At 48.1% G+C, this 16,022-nt stretch overlaps 1 protein-coding gene across 7 annotated transcripts in view; it reads right to left on the reverse strand.

The window, feature by feature from the left end:
- The window catches only part of LOC111844688 (focal adhesion kinase 1-like), a 57,454-nt gene that overhangs the window by 18,648 nt on the left and 22,784 nt on the right, over positions 1 to 16,022 (reverse strand). For 3 of the 7 annotated variants that reach the window (XM_072716732.1, XM_072716736.1, XM_023813389.2), the window contains 16 exons: positions 15,407 to 15,547; positions 14,422 to 14,499; positions 13,909 to 14,016; positions 13,654 to 13,771; positions 13,211 to 13,241; positions 12,560 to 12,612; positions 10,377 to 10,394; positions 9,900 to 9,956; positions 9,500 to 9,520; positions 8,004 to 8,101; positions 7,189 to 7,273; positions 6,361 to 6,461; positions 5,964 to 6,079; positions 5,161 to 5,261; positions 4,862 to 4,951; positions 3,890 to 4,094 (listed from right to left, as the gene is read on the reverse strand). In XM_072716732.1, the coding sequence (XP_072572833.1) occupies positions 3,890 to 4,094; positions 4,862 to 4,951; positions 5,161 to 5,261; positions 5,964 to 6,079; positions 6,361 to 6,461; positions 7,189 to 7,273; positions 8,004 to 8,101; positions 9,500 to 9,520; positions 9,900 to 9,956; positions 10,377 to 10,394; positions 12,560 to 12,612; positions 13,211 to 13,241; positions 13,654 to 13,771; positions 13,909 to 14,016; positions 14,422 to 14,499; positions 15,407 to 15,547 (1,421 nt within the window). Of the gene's footprint in view, positions 1 to 3,889; positions 4,095 to 4,861; positions 4,952 to 5,160; positions 5,262 to 5,963; positions 6,080 to 6,360; positions 6,462 to 7,188; positions 7,274 to 8,003; positions 8,102 to 9,499; positions 9,521 to 9,899; positions 9,957 to 10,376; positions 10,395 to 12,559; positions 12,613 to 13,210; positions 13,242 to 13,653; positions 13,772 to 13,908; positions 14,017 to 14,421; positions 14,500 to 15,165; positions 15,548 to 16,022 lie in introns of those variants that run through there. The other 4 variants (XM_072716733.1, XM_072716735.1, XR_011993111.1 and 1 more) reach the window with 4 other exon arrangements.

Raw genomic sequence — 16,022 nt, forward strand, 5'->3', positions numbered from 1 at the left:
GAAGTTTTTTCCTGTTTTTATACAGACGCTGGGGAACAACTTAACACAAAACACACCAAACTTTAAAATTCCACACTGCCCAGGAAATTCCCTGGAAAATACCCCGGAGTGCATCCAGGCTCCCATAAAATTCCTGCTTTTTTTTGCATATGAAACCAGCATCACACCTTCAGCTCTGAGGCACCAATCTGACTGTAATCCTCTTAATTTTCTCAGTGTCAAACCAGCCACACTGCAGAAGCATAACAAATGAAGTTTGAATCCGTATTTGCTGCATTTATAGGCAGGTGTGGAATTGCGGTCCTGTTACCTGAGCAGTTCTCTGGTGGCCGTGTTACGGACATTCTCCATCAGCCTGTGAGGCAGAGTGCCACCAAAGGTCCGGTGCCGCTGGGAGCGCAGATCCCACAGAAATATCCGCAAAAGTAGCGCAGCACTTCCCAGCAAGCAGTGAAAGAGCCTTTATCGGAGGGAGCGCGGTGCGGCTAGCGGGGGGGGGGCGGCTCTCTCCCAGGCTCCCCGCCCCTCTTCCAGCCCCCCCCCCCGTTACACTTGGCAGCTGTTCTGGAGCATAGAAGCTGAGGAGCTCTGCTTTTTTTTTTTTTCTCTAAAAAAAATGAGGGACGGCCAGCTTGGCGGCGCCGACCCATAGAGGGGGGGGGGTCGTTTCAGGGCATGTGCTAACAGCCCACGGCGGGGGCACATTACCCACAATGCTTAGCTCACGCACCACCATGCCTGCCTGGTACTCACAGCTTCTGGACACTTACACCGGTATGACACGTATTGCATTTCAGGGATGGGACACAAAAACCAACCCCCCCCCCCCCCCACCAGACGGAACTGAGCAGAGGCTCAGATGGGATGCGGAGAGCTTTCCGGGGACCCGGTGAGAGGAAATGGGCAGTATGACGTGGAAAGTGAGTGATGTGTGGGGTGATGTACCCTAGAGATGTGCCCTACTGCGTCACACTGGCACAGTGTACTATAAGGCATGTACACATCTCTAGGGACAGGGCTGCCTGGAGACCCCACTGTCAAGGTAACTCATGGAGAGTGAGAGCTCAGCAGGACCGATCCGCTCCAGCCGGAGAAGCTGCTGTCTAATTCACTAATTAATCACTCGATTCTGGCGCCCCCCTCTGGCAACCAGAGCCAATGGGGGTGGAGGCGTACATAGCTTTTCCCAATCAGTGGGACGTTTAAGGAGTGCAAAACCGGGGAAAGATGGGGGGTGGGGGGGTGCTTTAGATGGCTAAATATAGTCTCTAAGCGAAAGCTCCGTTCTCGTACGGCAAAAAAATACCTGCTAAAAATATTACATATTCGGCATGACATAAGCTTGCTTCTTATCACATCGAGTGAGCTTCACCAATACCCATTAACACCTTAATTCCGCTTCCTGTTCCTCCGAGTTCCTCCCAGCCTGTCCGTTGCATCCGTTCCCACGGAGACAAACCACACGTCTCTTATCTGAAACTGGCTGCATTTCGGCTGCCTTAAGCACCGTGGAAAAGACGAGAGGAATTTATAGAGCCGCTCTGAGGGAAGCCTCAGGCCCTTACACAGTAACTCCCCCCCACTACAACAATTCAGATCCTGCGAGGCCCCAGTCAGCTGGGCAATGGTGCACCCATTGTCGCCCCCCCCCCCAGATTGAGCATTTGAGCATTGATCTGCAGATGCCTGTCGGTAGGGCTGGACTGCAGCGATGTGATTGCGGACAAAGTTGGCATACGCTACATCTGAACGGCCACACGGTGCCTTTATGAGGCTCCCAGGATCTAAGTTACAATCACTGATTATTCTCAGTCCTCCGAGAAACTAGGTCACCTCTTTACAGCAGATACAGTAAGATCCCCGGCCGAGCGGGCCAAGCTCACCCCAGGGCCCCGTCCCATCAAAATGCCCCAACGGTACTACTGAGTAACAAGGTCTGTGGAGCAACTACACAGGGAGATACCAGGCAGGAAGCAGAAGGCTGGGATCTGAGAGATCATCGTGAGAAAGAAACAACAGACACATATACACAGACAAACAGACAGATACACATGTACAGACAGATAGAAAGACAGAGAAAGACAGACACATACACATATACAGAGACAGACGAAGACAGATAGAGACAGAGAGAGACAGACAGACAGACAGACAGAGATAGACAGACATGCACATACAGAGACAGACGAAGACAGATAGACAGACATACAGACAGAGAGACACACACAGACAGAGAGACAGAGAGACAGACAGAGATAAACAGACATGCACATACAGACAGAGAGACACACACAGACAGAGAGACAGACAGATAAACAGACATGCACATACAGGCAGAGACACACACACAGACAGAGAGACAGACAGACAGACAGAGATAGACAGACATGCACATACAGACACAGACGAAGACAGATAGACAGACATACAGACAGAGAGACACACACAGACAGAGAGACAGACAGAGATAAACAGACATGCACATACAGACAGAGAGACACACACAGACAGAGAGACAGACAGATAAACAGACATGCACATACAGGCAGAGACACACACACAGACAGAGAGACAGACAGACAGACAGAGATAGACAGACATGCACATACAGACACAGACAGAGAGACACACAGATAGAGTCAGCCAGGCAGGCACAGGCACACACACACACACACACACACACACACAGGAAATGCACCCAAACAGTCATGAGAAACAGACTCGGTTTTTAAGCCGACCTCTGAAATTCCGTCTTACCGTGATAAAAAGGCCTGCCTTCCCCCAGGGATCCATTCCTAATACCTTATATGGCTCGGATTTTGTATAAATAGTATTAGGAGCCTAAATATTTACATGGTTTCCAAGAACACAGTGGCAGGGCCTATAAAAAGCCAAACATGTGTGACATAGTGGGAAAAGCAGCAGATGGGGGTGTGACCCACGGGGACCAAAAAACACTGTAATAAACACACTATGAGGGGACGACCATCGTCACCAAAGCGGCTAGAGATGTGAGGCTGAGCCAAAGGCCCCTAGGTCCACCACCGGGACACTGGAAACACTCGCCAGAGATAACTGATGGTCTGTTTACTTCAGGCGGTGAGTTAGGGGGAGACATTGCAAGAACGCAGCAGGAATGCATAAGGAATACAGTACATGCAGGCCTCGAACACGCAGCCGCTTTAATGAACGCTTGAGCTCCAGGCAGCTTTCAACATCTCTGTTATTCACAGCAGGTGAGGTACAGGCCCTGCTGTCAGTATATCACACAGCCGCCCCACGCGCAACAAACCACAATGAGCCGAGCTTCTCCATTGGCTAGATCTATGACAGGACTGCTGAGGGGTGGAGAGAAGAATGCAACACCCCCGAGTCAGAAGACCAAATAGAAGCCACACCCATCATGAAAATGCGATGCAATCTGTTCTGTCCCGGGACCTGGAGAACACTGATGAAGAACCTGGAAGGTGTGCGGCACCTTAAATAATTACCACACCTTTAACTACAAACACTTAAGAAGCATTATTAAAAAACCTATTTCCTGTACAGTATGTGGCTCTGCGGCCTAAGCCTATGTGCCTGTGATGGGAAGGTTGCCGGTTCGAGCCCCCCGGCCTCAGCAGAAAAGTCACGTCTGTGGGCCCTTAAGCGAGGCCATTAACCCCCGGCTCCATCTTGGCTGCCCTTTGCTGCCAAGCTCACTCTCAAATACATGTGTCTCATGGAGCTGGGGTAGACGAAAATAGAATTTCTCCACAGGTATCGTTTCATTTAACTTCAAAGGAGGAAAACCAAAGTTAGACGTCACTTCAGTATAAAGGCATCAGTGGCAGGAAGGTGTCCGGACCGAGAGAGGCACCGTGAGGAACCCCGGCTCGCCCACGCTCACCTGAGCTGCCCTTTGAGCTCAGTAAAGCGGGGCCTCTTGCTTGGGTCGTAGGCCCAGCACTTGGTCATGAGGCTGTACAGGGTGGGGGGGCAGTTGGGAGGCATGGCCAGCCGCTCGCCGTTCTCTATCCTGCCGATGACGTCGTTGTTCTTCACCCCCTGGAATGGCTTGACCCCATGCATAAGGATCTCCCACATGCACACGCCTACAACACAAGCAGGTGCGATTAAGGCACAGCAGTCCATCCGCGTCCTGCTGCTCAAAGACCTACAATGCTGTGAAAAAGTTTCAGGCAGAAATATTTAAATGACTTTCATGTCGGTGTATAACTACAGTATGACATTATGTCTGTCAAAGCGTGTCAGCTTAGCCATTTCAAAACCTCTCCTAAAATCACCCCAGCGTTTGCAGTAAGCTTCCAAAGTACCCATATATTTCTTTTTACTTAATCATTACCCCAACTCGTATGGCTTTTGAATACCTCACTGAGCTTTTTAAACTAATTAAGTTAATTAATTAATTGAGCTGAAAAATTTAACAAATACATGGAGCGGCTGAGGTGCCCCTGAGGAGAGGTTTGGTAACGAACGGTGTTCACCTAGCCATCAGATATCAGCAACTTTTTGTAAAACAGAAGAAATTCTTGTTTAGATTTTATTGTGCTACTGTTCATTTGCATGCATTCTAATTTTTACAATCTTTTTTCTGAGCAAATAAACGCTTCTTACGCAGATAAACAGCCTTGAACATTTTCTTTGACTGCCTGAAAGATTTTTGCGCAGTACAGTACACAAAGTAATCTGTCAATTTCCTGCTTCTTGAAGGCCTGCACAGAGTAATCAGTCCATTTCCCAAAGGGCTCTTCCACCGTGAGCCACAGTGATACCCCTAAGTGGTGATTAACTTCTTAGTTAAAAGAGCTAAATCTAATTTTAGATACATTAATTATGGGTATAAACTGTCAAAGCTCACCAAACATCCACACGTCGCTAGCAGAGGTGAAGCGTCTGAAGTTAATGGATTCAGGAGCCATCCATTTAATAGGCAGCTTCCCTTTGGAAGCTGGTAAGAGAAAAAGACAATTGTTGTAGAAGTTATTTTAAAAAACAACAAGCAACCCTGCATGTCAGAAATCACACATCCACTGTAATTCAAAATCCAAATGTGCCTCTCACAGCTCCCACTTTAACTTTAGGGACCAAACCCACACTGTGGTTTCTCATGGCGACGCATCGCCATAGAAACCGCAACATCCCAACATCACCAAGCACCTTTGTAATAGGAGCAGTCCTCCATGTATCGAGAGAGGCCGAAGTCTCCCAGCTTGACGCAGTCTGTGGAAAACACCAGGGCGTTCCTGGCAGCGATGTCTCTGAGAAAAGATGATGCATTCAAGCCACAGACAAGCACAAAACAAGAACATCCATCCATCCATCCATCCATCCATCCATCTTCTAGCACCACCATCAAATACAGGATCACAGTAGGCCTGAAGTCTTTCCCAGCAAGTACAGGGGATGAGGCAGAGAGTGTCCTGGATGAGGGTCACACCCCCATACGACAGACAATTCATAGTCGCAAATTCACCTAATTAAATGTCTTGGGCTTCAGCTTTCAGGAAACTGGAGTACAAACATCCACAGAGAGGTGGGGTTGACAATCAAACCCTCCATTCTGGAAGTGTGACTCCAGTAGGGTGACCAGATAATCCATGTCAGGGAGGACACACTGAGCTAGGACGGGAATTGTAAATTACCATTTCAATTAGAAGGACCTGGATTTCACTTGAGCACTGAGTTCTTGCTGTGTGCTGATTGGTCAGTCTCCTATAATCATGCATGTGTCACTAATGCTAATGTGAAACAGCTGGATGAGTCTCACTCAAGGAAACAAACCAATCAAAGCGCAAGAAGAGCTGAACTATTTAGCCAAGCACAGGAGCCTTTCAGTTTGAAAGTAGTTTGTAAAACGCGAAGTAGTTCAAAGTGTTCTCCCTGACATGGATTATCTGGTCACCCTAGACTACAGAACCCAAATGAGTATAGCACCGAAACAAAGGCACAGCACCACCTACCTGTGCACAAATCGCTTGCTTTCCAGATAAGCGAGAGCTGTGCTCAGCTGGTAGGCGAAGAGGATGAGGGAGGCCAAACCAAGCGTGTACTTCCTGACTTGTAAGAAGGAGCGCAGCTGAAGTCAGAAATATCAGAAAATGAGCCGATCATTAACGGTGAGGGCTTAAGGCTACAGCAAACAGGATGCGAACGGCTAACAGGAGGGCTTAAGGCTACAACAAACAGGACTCTAATGGCTAACAGGAGGGCTTAAGGCTACAGCAATGTGTCAAACACCAGAACGTGTCAGACGGACAGAAGCATCTCAATAATTCATGTACTGTAAGTAAATGTCAGCGCAGGGAGATCCTGGCTGCGCCCTCAAGCCGACGGGGACCGCACACGTGGCACACGCACCTCTCCCAGGGTGCACAGCTCCATGACGATCCAGCCTGGACTCTCGGTGATGATGCCGATCAGCTTCACTATGTGTGGGTGATCAAACTGCCTCATGGTCACTGCGGGAGCAAAGTTACCAAATCAGCCTCCCCTACACACCAGCACGACAAGTAACTCGATACCAGCATTTACTTAGACATCAAACGAACAGCACAAAATCATTACTCATCTTTAGAACTTTAGAGGTAAAAAATAAATATCACTAAAAAATGGCTGTATAAGTTAAGCTTGTTCAAACTGTCACAGTAGATCCTTGCACGAGTGGCTGGCATGTTGGTGCTACACGCCATGTTCCTGTCACCTGCCAGGGCTCCTGATCACCAGCGACAAGGCAGGCATGGCACAGGGGGCAGCCAGGGGTCCTCGAGCTGGGAGGGGGCCCCCCAGGGCGGCGATTACATTGCACATTGCAACGACAAATCTGCTTTATTTGTGTATTCCGTTTTTCACAAAAGTGAAAATAAAGGACTTGTGTTTATAAAATTTGCTCTTGATACAATTAATTTAGACCTTGCGCTAAAATAATGAATAATTTTACCATGTCAGGGGAGGATCCATGAGTTGAAGAGCCCTATAGAGTTTTTTTGCCGGGGCCCCCAGAGTCCCTAGAATAGTCCCTGCTGTTTGAGGTGTCCTGCAATACTCTCCTGCCATTACTCGCCTCGACCAGGACGCCCCAGAGTCATGAGATACAGGGGATTTTACATCAGTCTGCAGCTAAAACCAGCCAGAGCCACACACCTGTGTATCAGTCAAACACTGCTGAGAGTGAACAGTAACACTTACAGGCTTCTTGGAGGAATTTCTCTCTGACGCTATCCGAAGTGCAGTTTTTACACGTCTTAACCGCTACGGACAGGCAAGAGTGGCCCTGTGGAGAGAAGGAACAGGAGGTAAACAGAGAGGTAGATCAGCAGCAGAAACGTCCGCTAATCCAGAATTAAGAAGAATAAAACCTAAAAAAATGTGAGTCAGCTCAGAATATTGTCCTGATGGGTTAAATCTAGAAAGTCTGATTCACCACCCAATTTGAGTCCCTGATACAGTTCACCGAGTGTACCGTATATAAACGTGAACCTATACAGGCAGCCTTCCACACCCACTGATCCAACCAACCACAAACTGAAAATATTCCGAAAATATTCAATAAATTCATAAAGAAAAAACTTGGATTTAAGACACACTTGAGCACTATGTTGCGAGTGCAATTTGGGTTGGCTGTCAATCAGTCACATTGGGGGGGGGGGGGGGGCAGCTGAAAAGTAACAAGGCTTCATTCATTTTTCCCCACTCCTTCTGTTTTGATTTGCCGTACTGGTGAGGCTGAATGCCAGCGATACTTTCCTTCCTCGTTTACTCACACCGCGTTATTGTGCTGATAACATGGGACGCTGCTTAAACTTCGGGATGTAAAACTGGGTGTTCAGAGTGGAGGCAGGAAAACTGATCTTATTTTACATTATAAAGTCATTTATTTGGCTGCTGGCTTTCCCTTGTTATTTGTAATAGATGTTATAAGTAGTCCAGGGATGATTTAAAGCATACAGTACTGTATGCACAGGTTATATATAAATACTTTGCCTCTGGCTCTGCAAACATACCGGGCTCGTGAAGACGCCCTGGTGAACGTCCCCAAACTGTCCCTCTCCGATGCAGCGCCCCAGCTGGACCCACTCCCGCTGGATCTCGTAGTCTCTGGCTATGAATGTGAGGGCACACTTGTTAGGGCACACTTGTGAGGGCACACTTGTTAGGGCACACTTGTTAGGGCACACTTGTTATGGTAGATCACATGTCTGTGCGCACAATGGTGAGTGTCACACACCAAGATCACTGCGTAAGATGAGTTACAGGACATGGGACACCGACAGAGTGCTTACATGATGTACGGAGTGTGGACAGCGGCCCTCGTGAGCTAAGAATCACCCAATACATCATGTCAGTGTGATTTCACAATCATGTGGGTTTCAGTGAAACAAGCTTCCTGGCTAAACTAGAGAAACTGACAGTCATATTTGTCATATGACTGTCACCACCTTGATGTCAAACTCAGAGGTCACATAAAAGCCATCCATCCATCCATCCATCCATCTAGTTTTATAATTGCATATCTAGGAAAGTGTCACAGAGTACCTGGAGCCTATCCCAGGAAGCAGAGGGCGTCACAGGGCACACACTGTCACAAGCCAGGGACAACTGTTAGGGCGCTTTTCCACCACACAAAGTACGGTACTTTTGGTACTTTCACTTTTACATTGACTTCCGGTCAAGTACCAGTACCGAAAGTTCCAGTACCGAAAGTGCCAAACCAGCTGGGGTACTTCTTTGGTACTTCGGTACTTTGGGGTGGGACTTACAAACGTATTTGCTGTCGATTGGTTATGCAAATAGCCTGCCGCTGAAACACAAAATACACTCAGCGAACAGCGAGAAACTAAATAAAAAGCAGTAGAAACAAAAATATAAGAAAAGTAAAACGGAAGGATGGACAAACGAGGAAACACAGGCTTTAATCGCCATATGGTCGGATGAACAGATCCAGCGGGATTTGGATGACACGGTTCGGAATAAAAAAGTATTTGCCGTAATACCAAGCCGCTTGGAAGAAATGGGGCACACGTGAAACACCGAACAATGGCGCTTGAAAATCAAAAAACTTAAGCAGGACTACAGGAAAGTGAAGGATCATAATAACATGTTTGAATTCAGCGAAATAAATACCGCGTCGCGCTTTGTGATGATGTCAGTCAGGGGCGGTCACTGATGATGTCATTTTGCGCCGGTACCAGTTTTTACGCCAGTGGAAAACCGACACAAAAGAAGTACCATACTTTTGGTACTTTATGGAAGTACCAAAAGTACTGAAAGTACGGTACCTGGTGCAGTGGAAAAGCGCCCTTAGTCTGAACACAACCCTGGTGGCAGCGGTACATGCTGACCCAGTCCGGGGATGGGGGGGGTTGGCCATAGTGCACTGAACCAGCATGCTCCCCATACATAGAAGGACGGATGCATGTTATAACATTCACATAATATTTAAGGGTAACACGTCACAGCAAAGGACAGGCAGAAGCAGGGCGTGGGAGAGATGCTTTACCTTTATAAAGCCCACAGCTTTCTGCAGCAGTGAACGCAGAGGGGGAGAGAAACAGCCTGATTCAGTACAGAGGAGGGTGGAAGCCGGCGATGGTGGAGGACAGCCCTGGGCACCTGCGGCCCTGTGCCCCCCCCCCCCCCGTGTCCCTGTGCCCCCACGCACCTGTGACGGGGGCACACCAAGAAGCTGGGGGCTAGGTGGGTGGAGACACACTGAGAAGCTGGGGACCGTGATCTCGGGGCCATATGAGGGCGGGGGCACACTGAGAAGCTGGGGACCGCGATCTCAGGGCCATATGAGGGCGGGGGCACACTGAGAAGCCGGGGGCTGCGATCTCGGGGCCATATGAGGGCGGGGGCACACTGAGAAGCGGGGGGCTGCGAGGGCATTGCATACTTACTGGAGGGCATGGCGTGAACATCCTCGTCATCTACGATTTCTGCGTAGTCGTCTGTCTCTGCAAAGAAAAGGACAAAAAGCTGCAGGTGAGCAGGTACGCGTGGGAAAATGTGGGGGGGGGCAGCCTTTGGGGGTGGGTGGGGGGAGTTTGAATAGGGCGACCCAGTCACCCACACTCATGCAAACAGCACAACTGTCAGCATCTCTCAAAAGACACAAAAATGCCAGCAGGTTTGTGGGCTGTAAAGTTACCTGGGTGTAAAAACGCACAGAAACCGCCGCGGCCTGCTTGCTATCTGCAGCGCAGATACATTTAGAATGATCATATGCTGGGAAGTTATTATCAATAAGTCATGCCACTGGGTGAGTCACATGACCGCACTGCTGGGACGAATGGGAACTTGTGAAACCGCCAGAGTTTCCAGTGGGTTACGGAAAAGGAGTGATGGAAAGCAGAGGCGCATAGGGCCTCTCATACCATCCCCGCTGACTTCATCTGCAGGTCCACGCGGCATGAAGAAAGACAGGGAGACAAAGAATGAACTGAGAAAGGTCAGGGGTCAGGGGTCAGGAGGTGGGCACAACCATCAAGCACTGTCCCCTACTCCAAGGGGGTGTTTCACGAATCAGGATTTCTCAAGTTAATTAGGTTAACTTAAGCTAGAATTCGTGATCGTCCAGTAAGAGTTTAGGTAAGGAGCATTCCTATTCCTGCTTAGTAAAACACCCCCCAGGTCCCAAATTCATCCAAACATGCCGAGATATTCCGCGTAACGGCTAGTGCATCTCTTCCCTGTGTCCTGCTCATGAGGCATCATCATGATCGTATTTCGGTTTTAAATAAAGTGACCTTTTCAGAGGGGGGTGCCCTCAAATCCATAGGCAGATGTGAGCACAGAACGATTTCGCACCATAGTGACATCAGTGGCCCCTCGGAGCACTACACCACTCTGCGGCACCACTAACGCCATGACGCTGACCTAGCTCAGCCCAGCAGACGTACTCTAATTATACACCGGGATATTTTTACATCTGTATCACTCTTTAAAAATGTAAATGCTTAACAAAAGGCGAAGCAGGACCGGCAAGCTGAGCCATTTTAAATATGGCAGCGAATCGTGTGATGGCTTCATTCCCTCCAGAAACGAACCAGGTACAACAGTTAAAGAGAGTCAGAGCTCAATAAGGAGGCTTCCAGTAATGTCTGGAAACCACAAACATCACTGTAACAGGTTTTAAACTGATTTAATTACAGTATGCTTGCAGAAATTAAAAACTCATTTATCAGTAAAAATAAATACTAATAGATCAAAGTCACTTGGCGGAAGACTTCACATCTCTTACATCACCCTTGTTCCACCATGGCTGCGTCCTTGCAGTCCTGATGTGGGCTCATCATCCAGCCAGCAAATTTAACCCGTTTCCTCAAGTCTCATCACTAAGGATGGACAAAATTATGCTTCTTGAACCATTTGTTGCATTTTTTGACCCCACTAAATAGTGCTCTCTGTCCAAAAAAGGACACAAAGCATGACCCAAAGCAAACCAAGAGCGCCATCTAGTGGGGTCAAAAAATACAGCAAATGGTTCATGAATCTTCATTTGGTCCATCACCACCTGTCCACATCTTTCTCCCAAAGAGAAGTTTTCATAAAAGAATAACAAAAGCATCTGATTTGCAGGTTAAATCAGAGTCCTGATCAGGCACCAGTAGAGGCACTGCAATGCAGCAGCTGACGCGCCAATCAAGAGAGGAGACAGTTAAACAGCATTAAAGGCAGCTTCTACGGCTTGTCACTGTAAATGAATCATACAGCCCAGACCCCATCAACATCCGACAGCAGAACCTCCAACTACACAGCTGCAGGTTACGGCCAATTCCAACAGGCTCCGCCCCCTTTTCATCAGTATTTTTAAACTATTTTTAGCACCACATGTAGCAATATGGCCATTAAGTCGTAAAAAGCCACGGAAAGAGGAAGCGTTCCACCTTCCACACGACTCTCAGAGCAGAGCAGAGCAGGGCAGAATATTTCACAATCACCAAAACAAACATGAAAAGGGCATCGCAATGACGGGGCCTTTGGCTGTGACACGCGTTTCGACACAGAAAGCTCAGCCGGCTGGGTCACGCTCATCACAACACGGCCCCGCGCTCAGCGGCTCCTACGACGACTTTAAGGTCCTCCGAGCGCCGCACCTAAAGTCACACGAAGAAAACTCATTCTGCACATTCAAAGGTGACAAGGCAGTTTGTAACAGGAAAAAGAATGAGGCGAGTTATGCAAAACAAAGGATAACAAGTCCATTTGTACCACATGACAAAAACAACGTTTTAAATGGGAACATTTCTCTAAATGTTTCCTTTAAATTCAAGATCAAAGGTTCAGGTGCTTTTAAATGTCTGTAACTTCACTTCACTGCATAACCCTACTACTAGTATTATAATTATTTCATCATTATTATTAAAATTATTATTGGATGACAGTTGTGTGACTTGTGATAAGAGTTTATGGAAGCATTAAGTTCATCAGTAGATGACAAAAAAGAACAACAAAACCCCCCTTACACTGTGCCATGGGACACTGTGAAGTAACACTAATCATTTCAGTGAACAAACGGACCCTGAGAGAGGCAAAGGAAGGCTGAACGCCGCACTACCTGAGACAGCCCGCGCCCGGCCTCCCAGAAGCCGCTTCTCGCTGCCGCCAGCTCTGTAAAATAAAGGATTGAAGAGCTCAATGCTGTACATGGTCCACAGAGGCTGGCAGGCAGACAATCCCGCCGACACCATGGGACTGGGCCGTACCATTCCGAGGGAGGGGGGTCTGAGGCAGCGTGACACACGGCAGCTACCAACTGAGGCTGTCTAGTGATTCTGACAATCATCTGGTGTGGGGAAATCGCCGTTTGAGGAACTCTGCCTTATTTGACCAAACAGTAACTGATGGGATTTGTAAAATGCAGCTAAAACTTGCAGTTAAAATCCACTAAACTATGGGAACAGAGACATGTGACATTAAGGCATTAAAGTGGACATCTGATAAAGCCACCCCCCTCCCCCTACAGGAAAAAAAAGCCCACCCAAAATCTGGGCCTGAAGACTTGGAGCCCAGTGCTTTAAGCTGTCTTCTGCACATGCAAATAACCTACAACGTGCTTGAGTTATATGGCTGGCCTTTTCGATCTCCATTCTGCTTCAGCTTGTCAAAATCTTGAGCTCTATTCCTACGAGAGTCACTTAGCCCCTACAGGAAGCTCTCTGCTGTGATCGCTGTGACTTACGGAAGGGCTTTCGGAGAGTGTACTCACTTAGGCACTGATGGTAGCGCTCTCTCTCCCTCTGTGGGACAAAGCAGAACTGGTGAGCGATGAATCAGAAGGATGACCGTGCAGGAATAAGGAAGCAGGGGGCGGGGGGGTCACTTATGGAAGGTTTTAAGAGCGAGTTCTGTTAGTCTTTTCTACACAGTGACACTTCCATCACAGCTGAGGCGTACAATTAAAGTAAATTAAGTAAAGCACAGAGATTCACTTCCTTTGACATTCTCTATGAATAACCCAGCTGTAAGAAAGTAAAGTTACCTTGATTAAAGCTGAACACTGACATGTTTTGTTAGCAGAACAGCTACAGTGACTCAGAAAACAGGAAGGCACAGTAACTGTTTTGACACACATTTTTGTTTATAAACTGACATTGGGGGACATCAGACAGACGGAGGCTCACTAAAGGGGGGGGGGGGGGCGGCCCTCACCTTTCAGCGGCCGGACGATGAAGGACTGCAACACCCCCTTTACCAGGCGGCAGTAGCCGTCGATCAGGTCGGCCATGTTCTCTGCCGCGCTCAGTGACGAGGTCGTGACAGTGAGGGGCTGTGAATTCGGGAGGGGGGGCGGGGAAAAATATTAAAAACTGAGAGCAGGACGGAGAGTAGGAGGCTGTGCGTGTCCATCACACACAGGCAGGTGCTGTCACACAGACAGTCCTCCGCTGAGGGCCAGCCCCGTACCTCCGCGGCCCCTGACACGTCCAGCTGCAGCACCCCCTTCCTGTCCGTGTCCTCAAGGCCGGGGAACTGGATGGCCTGGACATGGCTGAACTCAGCCAGATGGGTGGGCTGGAGGGACAGACGGAGCGGGAGACGCACGTCATCAGCAGAGGTGACGAGAAAAGCCTAACTGCTGCTTCCATTCATCTCACGGATGAACCCGTCACTGAAACGTTTCTCCGCAAACATACCTGCAGGAGATTGTATTTAGTAATTAGTATACTGCTGTCTCTTTGTTCTTTTAAACCTGTTTTTTTGGAAATGGCACAGAGGCGTAGCTGGTAGCATTGCTCCCTAACATCTCCAGGGTTGGGGGTTTGAGTCCTGCCCCCACCCCCCCCCCCCTTCCTGGCATGCCCCCTTAGTCACCTTATGTCACTGGAGACAGGCTCAACTCCCACTGTGACCCACTACTGGACAATCTGTACAGGCAGCGTAAGTACAATATCGTGAGATTGGAGGTAACACACTTACACTCGAACCCTTGTCAGTAAGGTAGCTGATCCCCTCCTCAGGTCCAATGGCAAGCTCGACGGCGATAACCCAGCTCGACTTTCAGGGAGTGGCCGGGGCAGAGGGGGGGGGACAGACAAGGCCATCATTAACTGAATGTTATGATGTCAGTGTGATGTCAAAGGACGTTAACCAAACATTATGGTGTCAAAGGTGACAGAAATAGTGTAAAATTCATGTCTGTCTAAGAAGACTGTGTGACAGTCTGCATACAGCCTGAGAAAGAGAGAAAAAGAGGAGGGAGGGAGAGAGCGAGGGAATGAGGGCAGGAAGGTGAGGAACTGGGACAGGGGAAGGTCAAAAACGCAAGAGAGCGAGTGAACAAATACACACACACACACACACACACACAAACACACAGGTTTGTGATTATATCCTTGTGGGGACATTCATTTCTATGGGTAAAACTCTAATCCCAACATGATGACCTTAACCCCCACCCAGCCCTAACCTTAACCATAAGTAATCAAACAAAATACGAGACTTTTGGCATTGTTCGTTTTTTGATTGCATTCATAGATCTTTGTGGGGACCTGAAAAATGGTCCCCACAACGTAAAAAAACAGGTTTTTATATATAAACCTAATCCACACACACACACACACACACACCTCCTGACCAGCATTACAGACACAATGCAGAAAAGGTGGTAGACAGGTTAGCATTAGCATTAGGGTTATAAACAGATGATGGTTAATGCCTCACAATGCAGAGATGATGGTGGATAGCAGGTAAATCCTCAACTGCCTTGAGTTAACTGATCCAAAAACTCAAAAACACAAGACAACTGCGTTAGTTCTCCTTGGCCAGCAGGTGTCACTGTAGAGCACAGTCACTGGTGCACACGCTCAATGGCACAGATAGAGCTATGATGATGTGTACACACAAGGCCAGCTGCACATTTTCATGGGTCAAAGTATTCCTTCATCTGTTGGCAAGCACCTACCCCGAGGGCGCATTTGAAATACTCTTTGTCATATCTGTAAACCGGTGAAAGGATCTCGAAAAACTTGAGGATGCTCTGCTCCTCGTTCAGGTTGGCGAACAGCTTGAAGGTCTGCTGGATCAGCTTTCGCAGCGTCTTGGGCTACAGAGAACGGAGGAGACCCACAAGCGATCACAAAAGCTGGATCTGTTCATCTGAAATAAGGTGTAGACGACACACAGTGTACAGGATATGGGCTCAAATCGCAGTGCATTATTCCTGATAGCTGCACGAGTGGCATGTTCTTATTAAACAGCCAAGCGCTGCATGGACTGACAAGGGGATGTGGACCCTGCATTATTAAAGCCACTCCGCCTAATTCATCCCCCATTATGTGTGAATCAATGGGTCACAGATTAATAATAACATGAAAGAAAGGCAATTCTAAGTCTGGAATTTAGTTTTATGCAATACAATTCCTATAATTTCTAGGTTTAAAAAGGGGATAAAAATTAACATCCTAGTGGTTAGTTATGCACACGGACACAGATGCACATGGATGCATTAGGGGACTTTCCACCTCTTCATATTATTTGAAGATTATCCTCACCCCTGCAAAACTCAAAGGCAGGTGGAA

Source organism: Paramormyrops kingsleyae, chromosome 9 (genome assembly GCF_048594095.1).
Source record: "Paramormyrops kingsleyae isolate MSU_618 chromosome 9, PKINGS_0.4, whole genome shotgun sequence".
NCBI lineage: Eukaryota > Metazoa > Chordata > Actinopteri > Osteoglossiformes > Mormyridae > Paramormyrops > Paramormyrops kingsleyae.